Source organism: Puntigrus tetrazona, chromosome 4, assembly GCF_018831695.1.
Source record: "Puntigrus tetrazona isolate hp1 chromosome 4, ASM1883169v1, whole genome shotgun sequence".
Lineage (NCBI taxonomy): Eukaryota > Metazoa > Chordata > Actinopteri > Cypriniformes > Cyprinidae > Puntigrus > Puntigrus tetrazona.
In genome coordinates this window covers 9,544,877-9,556,382 of record NC_056702.1, presented here as the reverse complement: position 1 = coordinate 9,556,382, position 11,506 = coordinate 9,544,877, and the positions used below count along the sequence as shown (strand labels likewise).

Here is an 11,506-nt window from a genome sequence, read left to right as displayed (position 1 = left end):
CTTACTTCTGAACCTGCAGCTTTTATCATCAAATTAGTTTATGCTTCTGTTTTCTTCAGCTCCAGTAGCTTACATCAGAACTGGCAGCCCTTTGATACGAGCGGTTTGAGATGTGTCTGTTGCTCTGAGAGATGACAGTGACTAGATAACTACACTCAGAGGAGCTGAAGTACAGCCGCTTTTTATTAGCACTGTGATAGGAGAGAGTAGATGCGCTTGATAACTCAGGTTGTATTCCAGCTTGGTGATCTGTATGGATGTGATTGTTGACGCTGCAAGCAGTAAAACAGGAAAAATAACTAATATCAGTTTTGTTTTTTAAACTTTATATTGTAATGCGTGTATTTAATAGAAAATACAGTAAAACAGTAATATTGTGATTATTTTATTTTATTATTTTTTATTAATAAAATAATTATTTTTAATTATATTTTATATATATTTTTGCAATTAAATGTTCAAAAATATTTGTTCAAATTTTATTTATACCTAATGAGGAATTATTCTGATCTTTAGTAATATTTTTTTATTATTATCAGTGTTGAAAACAGTTAATATTATGTGTGATATTTATTATAGAATTTTTTTTTTTTTTTTTCACAAGCTTTTCAATGCCAGTGTGTAGTACAGAATAATATAATAATGCATTAGACATGAGTCTACATTTTTCATGTGTATTTGATAATATTTGCTTGTCTATGTAACATCAATATTATATATAGTTTTCGTTCCATTTCTTTTGTCCTTGTATCGTTATCATTGCATTATCTATGTGTCATCACTAAGGGGAAATATTATATATCAGTGCACTAGACGGATTTTTACAGCATAGACTTTACACCCAGAGCCATAATAATAATCAGATGATCGCTGTGTGATCTTTGCAGATAAGACGTCATTCCTCACCTCAGTAATTAATACATTTTAACCTAAGTCTTGCAGTGAGATTTAATTAGTTGTACGTTTATTAAGAAAGGTGTGTCACTGACGTAGATCGTGTGTTACCCTCTGTTCGTTTCTTACTGTGCAGTCTTGAGTTGAATTACGCACTGATACTAATACTGAAGATCAGAGAAAAGGAAAGACTTAACACAACTTACCTTATGAATCCAGAGTCAGCCAGTGAGCAGTCAGGGATTTGTGTGTGTGTTTGTATCAGGCACACATGCTCTTGTGTGTTTAATGTGCTCAGTTACTGTTACTAAATGTTTTAAGTACACAAAAGGCCTCCAAATAGAGCAACGCAGGAATGTCAACAGAAAAGTGCTTTTTTTTTTATGTTGAGTTTATAAACGAGCTTGTAATTCCCCTGCTACACGTGTGTACAAAATTTCATTTTAATTAGACTATGGTCTATACAGAAAAAGCAAATTTCTTCACGTTTAAACGTCGTTTATTAAAACTGAACCCGCGCCATTTGGTCCATGTCTGTTTGCTTCGAGGTCACGCACTCCCGAATGCTGATCAAATTTACTTTTAAACATCAGTCTTTCTTTTTCCAGGAAAATAGACAGAAAATAACGACGACTCTTGTGCTAGAAACCTTTCACCAATCAGATCGTCTATAAAATACCGCCTGCCCCCGACTAGCAATGACAGGTTATTTAAAGACTATTTAAAGCTCGCTCTTTTAAAACGTGATGAAGTCTTTGATGTGTTTTTCACCCAAATGCCCCTCAAACAATACATCAGTCGTAATGGCTCATAATGGATCAGGACCTTTTTTTTAGTGTCTGGCTACAGTAAAATCCAATCTTGAGAACAAATCAGGGTGAAACAATGAAACACAGAGACACGTCGCAATGTATTACTACTTTTTCTGATTGATTTATTTCCAAATATCAAATGTTCCTCTTCTTTAAGACTTTCGGGCAACCGTTGTTAACTAGAAACACAGATTTAATGTGTTTGTCTATCACAAAGGGCCTTGGCACTGATGAAGCGGCAGGCCTCCGCGTCCTATATTGTGATTAATGCCATTTGTTGTCTTGTACTTGCCTCTAAAATGAGGCTGTAATAATGAAAACCCCACTTGTTTTTTTTAATTTTGCATTTGGTGTTACGTGGCAGTCTTTGTTAGCTCCACTTTCAGTCTTTCCTGGATGTCCCCTGACCTATTATCTGCAGATGAATCGGGGGTCTGCGATGACTGTCTCTCCCAGCGGTTTTTAACAAAGGGAGTGTTTACTCAGTTTGAAAGTCCATAAATAGCCTAGACACGAAAGAGAAATGCTTGTTTGGTGGGTTGCTGATATGGGTTTTTCGTTAACATTAGATTAAATGAAGCCATTAAGCAAAAATATGCGGGATGCTCACCAAGTGCTGGATGTCATAGGTCTCAATCAGGTCCTTATCGTCGTCATCAAAAGAAAGTGGCTCTTTGTCATCTTGCAACTGTGAAATCTAAACACAGAGAATATAATATAAAACATATAATATATTTTCAGCATAATTACTCCAATGTCACGTGATCCATCAGAAATCATGCGCTTTGGTGATTTAGTGGCCAAGAAGCATTTATAATTATAAACGATAAAAGCATTGCTGCTTGGTATTTTTGCCAACCATAACCTTTTTTTTTTCTTTTGATGAATAGACCTTTTAATGAAAAATGAAGACACCTTTTTATTAGACAATCAACCTAATTCTCTTTTTTTGTTAAAAAATCTTTGCTGTCATTTTTGATCAATTTCCTTTTTGGATAAAATTAATTAGAAGTATTTCCTGCAAAACAAAATATGACAAAAAAAATAATATTTTATTAGCTGCTGAATGTCAGAAGCTGGCCTAATTTGCGTGAGTTCACCCTGTAATAGTATTCCTCTCAGGAAAAAAAAAAAAAAAGTGTTGCATTGCATCATGTTACAACTGGCTATCTTCTTTATCTTGTATCTCAGATTATCAGGATCAATAAACCAACAAGATATTAGACACCTCCAAATTTATGTTATCAGTGGGCAGCTTTATTATGAAACAATTAACCCTTTGCGGGGAGTTTGATCTGACGAATCGTAAAGCCGGATCTGACATGTTGTCGGATAAACATCAAAAAGAGAGTACATTAACATCAGTGGACATGAAAAACAGTCCGTAGTGATATTTCAGATGTTCGTTCGTGTTTATTTTGTGCTATAACTCGGGAGAGAGGAAGAGAGGAGAGGAAGAGATGAGCTCTTGCCACTTGAACTCACGTTCTACAATGTCACAAAACATTAAAGGGCCATAAAATTGTAAATTTATTGTTTGACTTTCTTCAGTCCAAGATACATTTTTCGCCGCGTGAGAAGATGATGTCAGACGTAGCGGGGGGCGGTCTTTGTGAAGGGTTGGCTTGTGGAAGATCTACACCAACACCTTTTTGCAAAAAGTGTTTTTTGCTGTGTGCTCACAAATTACCCCGTCGCTATTTAGTCAGCCCTCAAGTTTAAAATGTTAATTTTACCTTCTCAGCTAATGGATCCTCATCGTTTGCAGTGGAGGTTTCCAGCTGGATGAATAAAATGGCGTCATGCACGGAGAGGAAGAGAATGTCTCTGGTAACCTCCTCATCAAAGAAGGACAGGGCCTCCATTCTCCTGACAAGCTCACCTGTGACACAAGGACCCTTTAAGTCATTCATGTGTCCTAACCTGCCATTATCAAGCTGGAGTTTGAGGCAACAGCTTGTTGCAACATACTGTTATAGAGTCAGGCCTTACCATCACAGCCTGCGATGTAGACGCTGACCCCAATTCGTATGAATTCCTTCACCACCTGTGAAGATGGAAAATTATAAATTATGTACTGCTTGGTTGAGCTCCTAAAATCCATCAGATGACATTTCGAAAGCCATTGGGGTTCAAAACAACATTGGACCCATGCGACTTTCACTGTATGGACAATGAGACACAAACTGTTTTCAAAATATCTTTTTTGTGTTCTGTGGAAGACAGAAAGTCACTCAGGTTTGGAACACTATAAAGGTCACCATCGTATTGTGGTTATGCATTATTGCAATAGAACAATGACTCAGTAAGGAGAGCAATAAAGATAAAGCAACAGACGCACCAGTTTGAGGGACTTGGCTGCTACCACGTCCAGGAATGAGACAGCAGAAAAGTCCACCACGAGGCTGTGAATATGGACCCTGGGTACCGCCACGCTGACAGGCAGCTCAGACGTCCAGTCTACTTCAACCTTCACCTCTGAGTCTGGCTGAGGCGCTCCTTCCTCCAGCTCAGGACCCTGGTCTTTTTCAAAGGCTTGGTTTTCAACTCCAAAACTTTCAACTTTGGTTGGCACCAAACCATCCTGTGAAGGACAGGAGATATGGGAAAAGGCAGATATGAGAAAGACCAGAATGTGGCGTCACGGACTCAGGTTGGTGATAAAATAAAATAATTATCTGGAAAGTTTAAAATCTTTGTGATAACAAATACTTTGCCAGACTTTGTTGTGCACGGCATACCTCTGTAGCTTGTAGTTTTCCTTTTTTAATGAGTTTGTAAATCTTCTTCAAAGCTTTATTTCTTTTCTTGAACACCCGCACTGCATCAAACCCCACCTGTAAAAGTTAAGAAGTAGGGTTTTTTTTCTGACCAAATCCAATTTTATAGTTTCAGAATATATAATTAGAGTAAAGTAAACTCGCCTCTTCTCTTAACTTCTCTTTGAAGTAATCAATATTTGCAAAGTAAATGGGTGAGTTGCACTTGAAGATCTTTATTCCAGGAATTTCATCAATCTGAAAATGTTAGTTTAAAACATGTAAAATGTTTACATTTATGTTTAAAATATGTTGTGGTTACTTTTTATTAACAACATGAAAATGTGCATCTTACACTTTTGTAGTCCTTCATGTTTTTGTAGATATCAGTATTTGGGACATTTCCAAGAGTGGCACAATGAGGGCTGAATGAAATAAGAGTTTAATCTTCACAACAAGTATGTCTAATTTGTGTTTTAAGAGTGCTTAAATATTACAAAACATTTGTGATTATCATTAATAGGATACTCTTATTATTGACATAAGTTTGAGTTATATCACAGACATTAATTCAGATGAACATAGTTGACATAAAACCTTACTTAAAAAAAAAACTGTATTGCTACTTTACTATTAAGCACACTTGAATTTTTTTTACCACTGTGCTACTTACAATTGCGTTCGGACCACCACTGTGCCCATCTCAAATACCAGACCAGCCAGCAGACCCACATCTAAACCCAGCACAATGCATGCCAGGCATGTAGCTATCCAGATGAGCTGTAGAAGTATTAGGATTCATATGCACTCATTTCAAACAAGATTCATCTCATTTTTATACAAATAATGACTCACGTTTTAATTTGCTTGATGTAATCATATCAACACTAGTTAATATTATGGCCTTCAAAAAAGGATTGTTTTACAGAAACTCAATATAATACTTGTAAACGGTTTCACAAGGCTTTTTTTTACAATTTTTCTGCCGGTACTCATCTCATTCTGTTCATTCTTTCTTTGTGATGTTACTTACACAGTCTGTTCGGTTCTGCCTCCAGAGAACAGGCACTTCACACATCTGCATGAACATGCCCTTCAGGTTGGCTATAACAATGCCAGCCAGCACTGACTGTGAGACAGAGAGGGGTGAATATGTAAGTATTTGAAGTTTTGATAGTGACAGACATTATTTTCTGTATTAATTCATTAGGGTCCTCCACCTCACCTTCTGCAAAGGCTGAAGAAATGGCCCAAGGGCCAAAATCACTATCATCACCATCAGAGCTGAGATTATACCAGCAACCTGCAACAGTATGAGGAGGGAACAGTTAAACTGAGAGTTACAGCATATTAAAAGCACGCACAAACACACACAATGTGTGTCTCTTACCTGACTCTTCCCCCCTGTGCTTTCCTGCACTGCTGTCCTCGACAACGCGGTGCTGGCCACAAAACTTGAGAAACATCCTCCAAAAATATTGCTGATGCCAAAGGCTATCAGCTCCTAATGGGAATAAAAATGTAGTAAACCAGGTCAGGCTGTTTATAGTTAATTTGTACCAATTAAACTCCAGCAATGCAGATTTGAGCTCTTTTTAGTATCTGCTAGATTGGAAGACCAAAAACAAATCAGTATGAAAGTGCTAACAAAACTGCAAAAAGAAACCCTAGATTTAAGACCAAGTCAGTGTGAAAATTAATTTGCAGACCCCTAACCTTAATATTTAAAGCTGCATTCTTGGCCGAAATATTTATACAAAGAAACAAGGCATAACTGTTATTCTCGTTGTAGTGTTGCTGTGGGCGCCATGTTCTGGAGATACTGTGTTTCGTGGTGAAAGTGAAGCTAATTTGTTTGTCCTTCCATAAGAGGACACAGCTAGAAATCAGTTGTTAAATTGCATTTACCACAGAATAGTTCCTAAAGAGTTCAACACGACGCCTAAAAAGGCAGGAATAGGTCATTATAATCAGTAATTGTATCCCCACTGGATATGTTATGGTAAGGGAAGTAACATTTCTGTCGCACGCATGAGGTATTCGACCAATTGCAATGCAATGGATAGCTGGCCAATCAGAGCACACCTTACTTTTTGCAAACAATGAGCTTTGTAGAAATCGACACCGTTCAGAAGGCGGGGCTTAGAGTAGAAACAATAATGTACAGTATGTGGAAAATAATGTCTTTTTTGAACCTCAAAATGCATAAACTTTACACCATAATAATGTTCTTTTTAGCGACATCACATGACCCCTTTAAGTGCCAGCAAATTGAAACATAACAAATCAATGCAGAACAAGAAGCAAACAAAATGTGAAATGAAATGAGAAATCAAACAAAGTTAAACAAATGCAGCACTGCACTGCACTCTCCGATTTAGAAAAAAATAGTCACTATCATAAACCAGAATTTTTTAAAGGATTTGTTTTGTTAACAAAAGTAAAATAAAAGATACAAACAAAAAAGTCTGTAGCTGTGCCCTGATTGTCTATGCTGCACTGCCTAGTTTAGAAAAGATATCGGCTGCTTTTGCAAACTGGCAGGTGAACGTGACCTTAAAAGACCAACTTGTTCTGTCTCTCCCTCACATTACTGTAAAAAAAATTATCAGTGGGAGAATGCTGATCTGACCCTTATTTAACAGATTTTTTTTTTCACCAGAACTTTTTAATAGCACCCACATTTCTTGCAAGAAACCGACTAAGCTATAGTTATCAGCTGGTTTTGCCACCTACAAAGCACAAGACGCATCGTGTTCAGCACAAACCATTTTCCTATGCTAATTCAGCCATCGAATGAAAGCACATTCACACAGTATTCTTGCGTACCTGGTTGCCGTCTACTGTGTAATCGTGTTTTGCAGCATAGACTTTTGCCACTGAGACTGCTACCGCATAACCAACCACTGCTGTGGAAAAACTAGAGCCCAAAATATTCCCGATGAGTGCTATGTTTGGTATTTGTGGTGGTTTAAACCTGTGGACACACAAACAGACATAGCTACTACAGATTCACATACCGATTTTGTACACGACTTGTACTGTGAGCGTGTTAAGCCGTTGCCTCTGATGTAGCATGCTGCTCTTGTTTTTAAACATAACATTTTATGTTTTTATTGCACAAGGATTTCAAACTGTCCGTCAGTGTCATCGTTATAACATTTCTGTTGAAACTCATTACAGGGACAAAAATAATAGTATGTCAATATAAAGTGACTGAATGTGCACCCAGTCCTTGTCAGGAAGCAGGAAATGCCATAGGAAGTGCTCTTACCCCCTTGGGAGGCTGTGGACAATGCTGGCGCCGTACTGGGAGTTTAGGTCCATCCCATGAGAGACTGCAGAAGCTATCACTGTCTATCAGTTCGAAAGATTGAAAGGTAATGACAGTCATTATCTCAAAAAGGCTTAGTACTTTTTTTTAAAGACTTTCATGGGATATTTTGGGGAAGACTGTACATACCACAATCACTTCTATGGGAATCGGCACTGGGATTTTATGCTGAAATTTTGTGTTGATCTCTTTCACAGCCATAACAATGAAGATTGTTAGTAATCCAGCAATCAGGTCTGCAATATTCGTTTGGTTGATGTTCCTAGCTACATCAATGAGAGTCTAGATGTGGAAAAGAAAAATAATAATAACAATGACGATATAAAAATACATTAAAAGTGTACTTATTATCATTGAAGTAAAAAAAACAAACACTAGTAACACTAGTGTCAGCCTATATACTAGGGTCTAAAATTTTGTGAAATTATTACAACACACACATTACAATATACAGATATACAATATATACATTACAATATACAATATATAAGTTCTTTAGGCTGATATTAATGATGTAAGAGACTCACATAAGCAAGGGAGAAGAATCCGTTATGGTTGTGTATAGGAACAGACACAATGGTTTTAATCTGAGAGATGAAGACATGAAATGCAGCAGCAGTGGTGAACCCACCTACTAGTGGGTCTGAGAGATATCTGACCAGAAAGCCCACCTGCATCAGCCCCATAGCCACCTGAGATTAAGGAAAACAAACTGGAGTTGCAGCAATGCACTGATGATTTACAAAAAAAAAACTTTTCAACACGAAATTACAAAATGTGCAACTTGTTTATTTTATCTTTATCACAGGTTTTAACCTTTACCTGAAATAGTCCAACCAACACTGTCATGGTACAAGCCACCAGGATTCTCTGGGCCTCTCTTGCCTCTACATCAACCTCCATTAACCCTTTATCTGCCACCGTCTCATTCACACCTGTGAAGTTCCCTGGACGCAGGAAGTGTTCATCAGGAGCTAAGGTCAAAACTACAGAGCCCACCATCAGACAGGTGACAGGGAATGGACCTAAATGTAATATAGAGAGAAATGTAAGAATGACATTTATTCAATATTTAGACTTTTTCTTAATGCATAAAATAATTGGACGGATTATTATATTTGTATATAACACTGCAAAATGGATATAATACTGTATGCATATAAATAAACTGGAAGTAATATCATTTCCCGAATCATTGTTTTATTGCATTTCAAATGATCAAGAAAATTTTAAATTAAATGACAAAATAACCATCTACAACATTATAACTATATGCCATTTGTAGGGAATAAGCCATGCATTTACCATTAAATACTATATTGCATACTGTTTCACATAAAATTGTAAAATAGTAAGTAGTATAACGTACAGTAGTATGCTTTTTTTAAAGGATTTGTAAATAAAGGCAAAGACCTACCCACAGAGATATGTCTGGATGTGCCTAGGACAAAGTATGTAAGAATAGGAAAAAATGCAGAGTAGAGTCCATAGACTGGTGCTACAGAAGCCAGCAATGCATAAGCCACACCTGTACAACAAATTCAATTAATAATGTTAGAAATATTGTTAAAAAATCACGGCGGAGTTTTCTTCACAGATTGCGTCTTACCTTGTAAACAGCATACTAGTCCTGTGGTGACCCCAGAAACAACATCACCAGGTAGCCATTGCTTGACTGGGTATTTAGGGAGCCAATCCAGGATTGGCAGAAGCCCCTTTATCTTCTGAACAGCCCATTTATCAGTGCATCTGTGGAGAGTTCATTTTGTATGAATGAACATGAAGCTGAAAACACTAGATGGCATGACGTCAAGTGCGTCTCACATACTCACACGCAGGCTCTGCTCAGCCGCTCTCGTAAACTCTGGATCTCTCGGGCTTGTCTCTCATGAACCCGGTCAAAGACCTGGTTGGAGTAGATGCGTCGCGACACGAGATAATCGCTTTCATTAGAACACTCGTCCATCATATATTGCCTGATTTGTTTGCCTGTGAAAATCTGCTTGGCTTGTCTTTCCTCTGTTAAAAAAAGAAGAAAAACGGATCGATTAGATTTCAGATTAATCTCGATTTGCTGCCGCCAATGAAAATTTAAGTGCACATCATGCTATGCATAAATCGGTCCGATTGTAAATGCTCTACCTGCTGTCACCGTTTCATTTTCTTTCTCTCATTTTCTAGGATGGCTGGTCCAGATAAGCGAACACTTAGAAGGTCTTGCCTCCCCTGTGTCAGAACAATCTGATCGAACAGACCAAAGGAGCCCTTCTCCCTTTCTCTAGCAGTCCCTCCCCGTTCAATAGAGCAGCTCTTCCAGGTCTGCACTAAGATTACTGAACCCTTTGACATCAGAAACCCTTCCAAAAGTTGGAAGGGGATCCAATCTCCCTCTCTGAATAAGGAGGTTTGTGTCTGAGAACCATAAGTAAAAACACAATGGAAAACCTTATACCGAAACCACTTATTCCTAAACGGTTTCGCTATAATATCAGACAGCGCTGACGTTAAATGAAATCCTGCATTTATTCAAGTGTATCTGAATAAATCCACGTCTTGTCTATCGCAGTTTATACTAAACTACTCATTGGTATGAATCGATCATGAACTCTTACCTGTTAAGTTTGAGAGAAGTTCCACAAGAATAGGGTGCATCCATGCCAGACATGCGCTTAAAGGCACATTTTGTCCATGTCTATGAAGCCGGACTATCTTAATGGGGCCAGCATCCCTCTCTTTTGTATTTATAAGCAGCGTTGGGATGTGGGAGGTGTATCAGGGTTAAGCACCAACAGGAAGCATGAGGGAATTACATCAGAGGCCCACAGCATGCATCCTGCCAAGGGTGACTGTTCCTCCCGATCTCGGTGGAAAGCATGCGTGTCTGTGTTTGCGATAAAAAAAAAAAGTGAGCGTGGGGAGGGGGGCTTGTTGTTTGCATGTGTGTGTTTGTGTTTGTGTGTGGGGGGGGGTGTATGTACATGTTGATCAGTGCAGGTGTGACTGAACCCTCAAGAAAGAACGATATGATCCATGCGCAACGCAGCCCGACCTTTTTAGTCCTCTTAGTACAGAATGTCTAGATATGGCCAGATCACGAGCCAGCTCTTGAATACATTGTGTCCGACGCTCTCTTGGAAAGCCAGAACTGAGTCAGGTTCATCACTTGTCTGTAACATCAAGCTCCTTTGGGCATAGTGCTTCTCTTTGAGTTTCTTCTTGGTACACTTGTGACGTAACGATGATTACTGCAAAAAATTAAAACGTAACAGTGAGGATAATGAAAGTGATTTGGGTTAATCTCTTGAACGTTTTAAACAGCATTTGTTTAACTCTTCTGATAAAAAAATGTTTTTTTATTTAAGCTAAAACATTTAAATTATAATCTTTACAGCCATTTTATTTATTTATTTTATAACAGCATTGCATTTCACAGTTTTCTTTATATTTGATATAAATTGGACTGCTACACGGAAGACTTCTTTTTATTTGTTTTCCACCTCACTAAAATCATTTTAACGTGAATATTCTCTCTCTGTATATAGCCTCATATAATATAGTTTTAATGCAGTCTTGTGACTGTACTTTAGGAACAGTAAGTATTTTAACGTTTGTGGATTCACTTCATTTTTAGAGCCTCACTATAACCGAAATTTATGTATTTTTATAACAAAAAAGAGGAAGTGGAAAATAATTTTATGCTAACTGAC

At 37.7% G+C, this 11,506-nt stretch overlaps 1 protein-coding gene and 2 long non-coding RNA genes across 9 annotated transcripts; 1 reads left to right on the top strand and 2 right to left on the bottom strand.

Moving 5' to 3' along the window:
- Positions 1-165: 165 nt before the first annotated feature.
- On the bottom strand, positions 166-1,410 carry LOC122342620. Its single transcript, XR_006250619.1, has 2 exons — positions 1,101-1,410; positions 166-272 (listed from the first exon to the last, which is right to left on the bottom strand). It is a non-coding gene; the product is annotated as an uncharacterized LOC122342620 (long non-coding RNA).
- A 412-nt stretch (positions 1,411-1,822) lies between these two features.
- Positions 1,823-10,698, bottom strand: slc26a4 (solute carrier family 26 member 4). 3 transcript variants are annotated; one of them, XM_043236573.1, is made up of 21 exons: positions 10,412-10,696; positions 9,632-9,818; positions 9,409-9,548; positions 9,217-9,327; positions 8,622-8,824; positions 8,327-8,491; positions 7,929-8,081; positions 7,740-7,822; positions 7,295-7,442; positions 5,856-5,969; positions 5,691-5,768; positions 5,499-5,594; positions 5,139-5,245; positions 4,821-4,890; positions 4,631-4,723; positions 4,448-4,543; positions 4,048-4,290; positions 3,699-3,753; positions 3,443-3,588; positions 2,317-2,403; positions 1,823-2,212 (listed from the first exon to the last, which is right to left on the bottom strand). In XM_043236573.1, the coding sequence occupies exons 1-21, from the start codon at positions 10,449-10,451 to the stop codon at positions 2,189-2,191; spliced, it is 2,439 nt and encodes an 812-aa protein (XP_043092508.1). In that variant the 5' UTR covers positions 10,452-10,696; the 3' UTR covers positions 1,823-2,188. The 3 variants fall into 3 exon arrangements, with proteins under 3 accessions (XP_043092508.1, XP_043092509.1, XP_043092510.1); XM_043236574.1 differs by lacking the exon at positions 10,412-10,696 and adding an exon at positions 9,942-10,065; XM_043236575.1 differs by lacking the exons at positions 3,443-3,588; positions 3,699-3,753 and having other exon boundaries at positions 10,412-10,698.
- On the top strand, positions 4,222-8,744 carry LOC122342618. Of its 5 annotated transcripts, none has more exons than XR_006250616.1 (5): positions 4,222-4,359; positions 4,849-4,923; positions 5,503-5,619; positions 7,698-7,845; positions 8,608-8,744. It is a non-coding gene; the product is annotated as an uncharacterized LOC122342618 (long non-coding RNA). The 5 variants fall into 5 exon arrangements; XR_006250618.1 differs by having other exon boundaries at positions 4,243-4,359; positions 4,831-4,923; positions 5,524-5,619; XR_006250614.1 differs by having other exon boundaries at positions 4,243-4,359; positions 4,831-4,923.
- Positions 10,699-11,506: the final 808 nt, after the last annotated feature.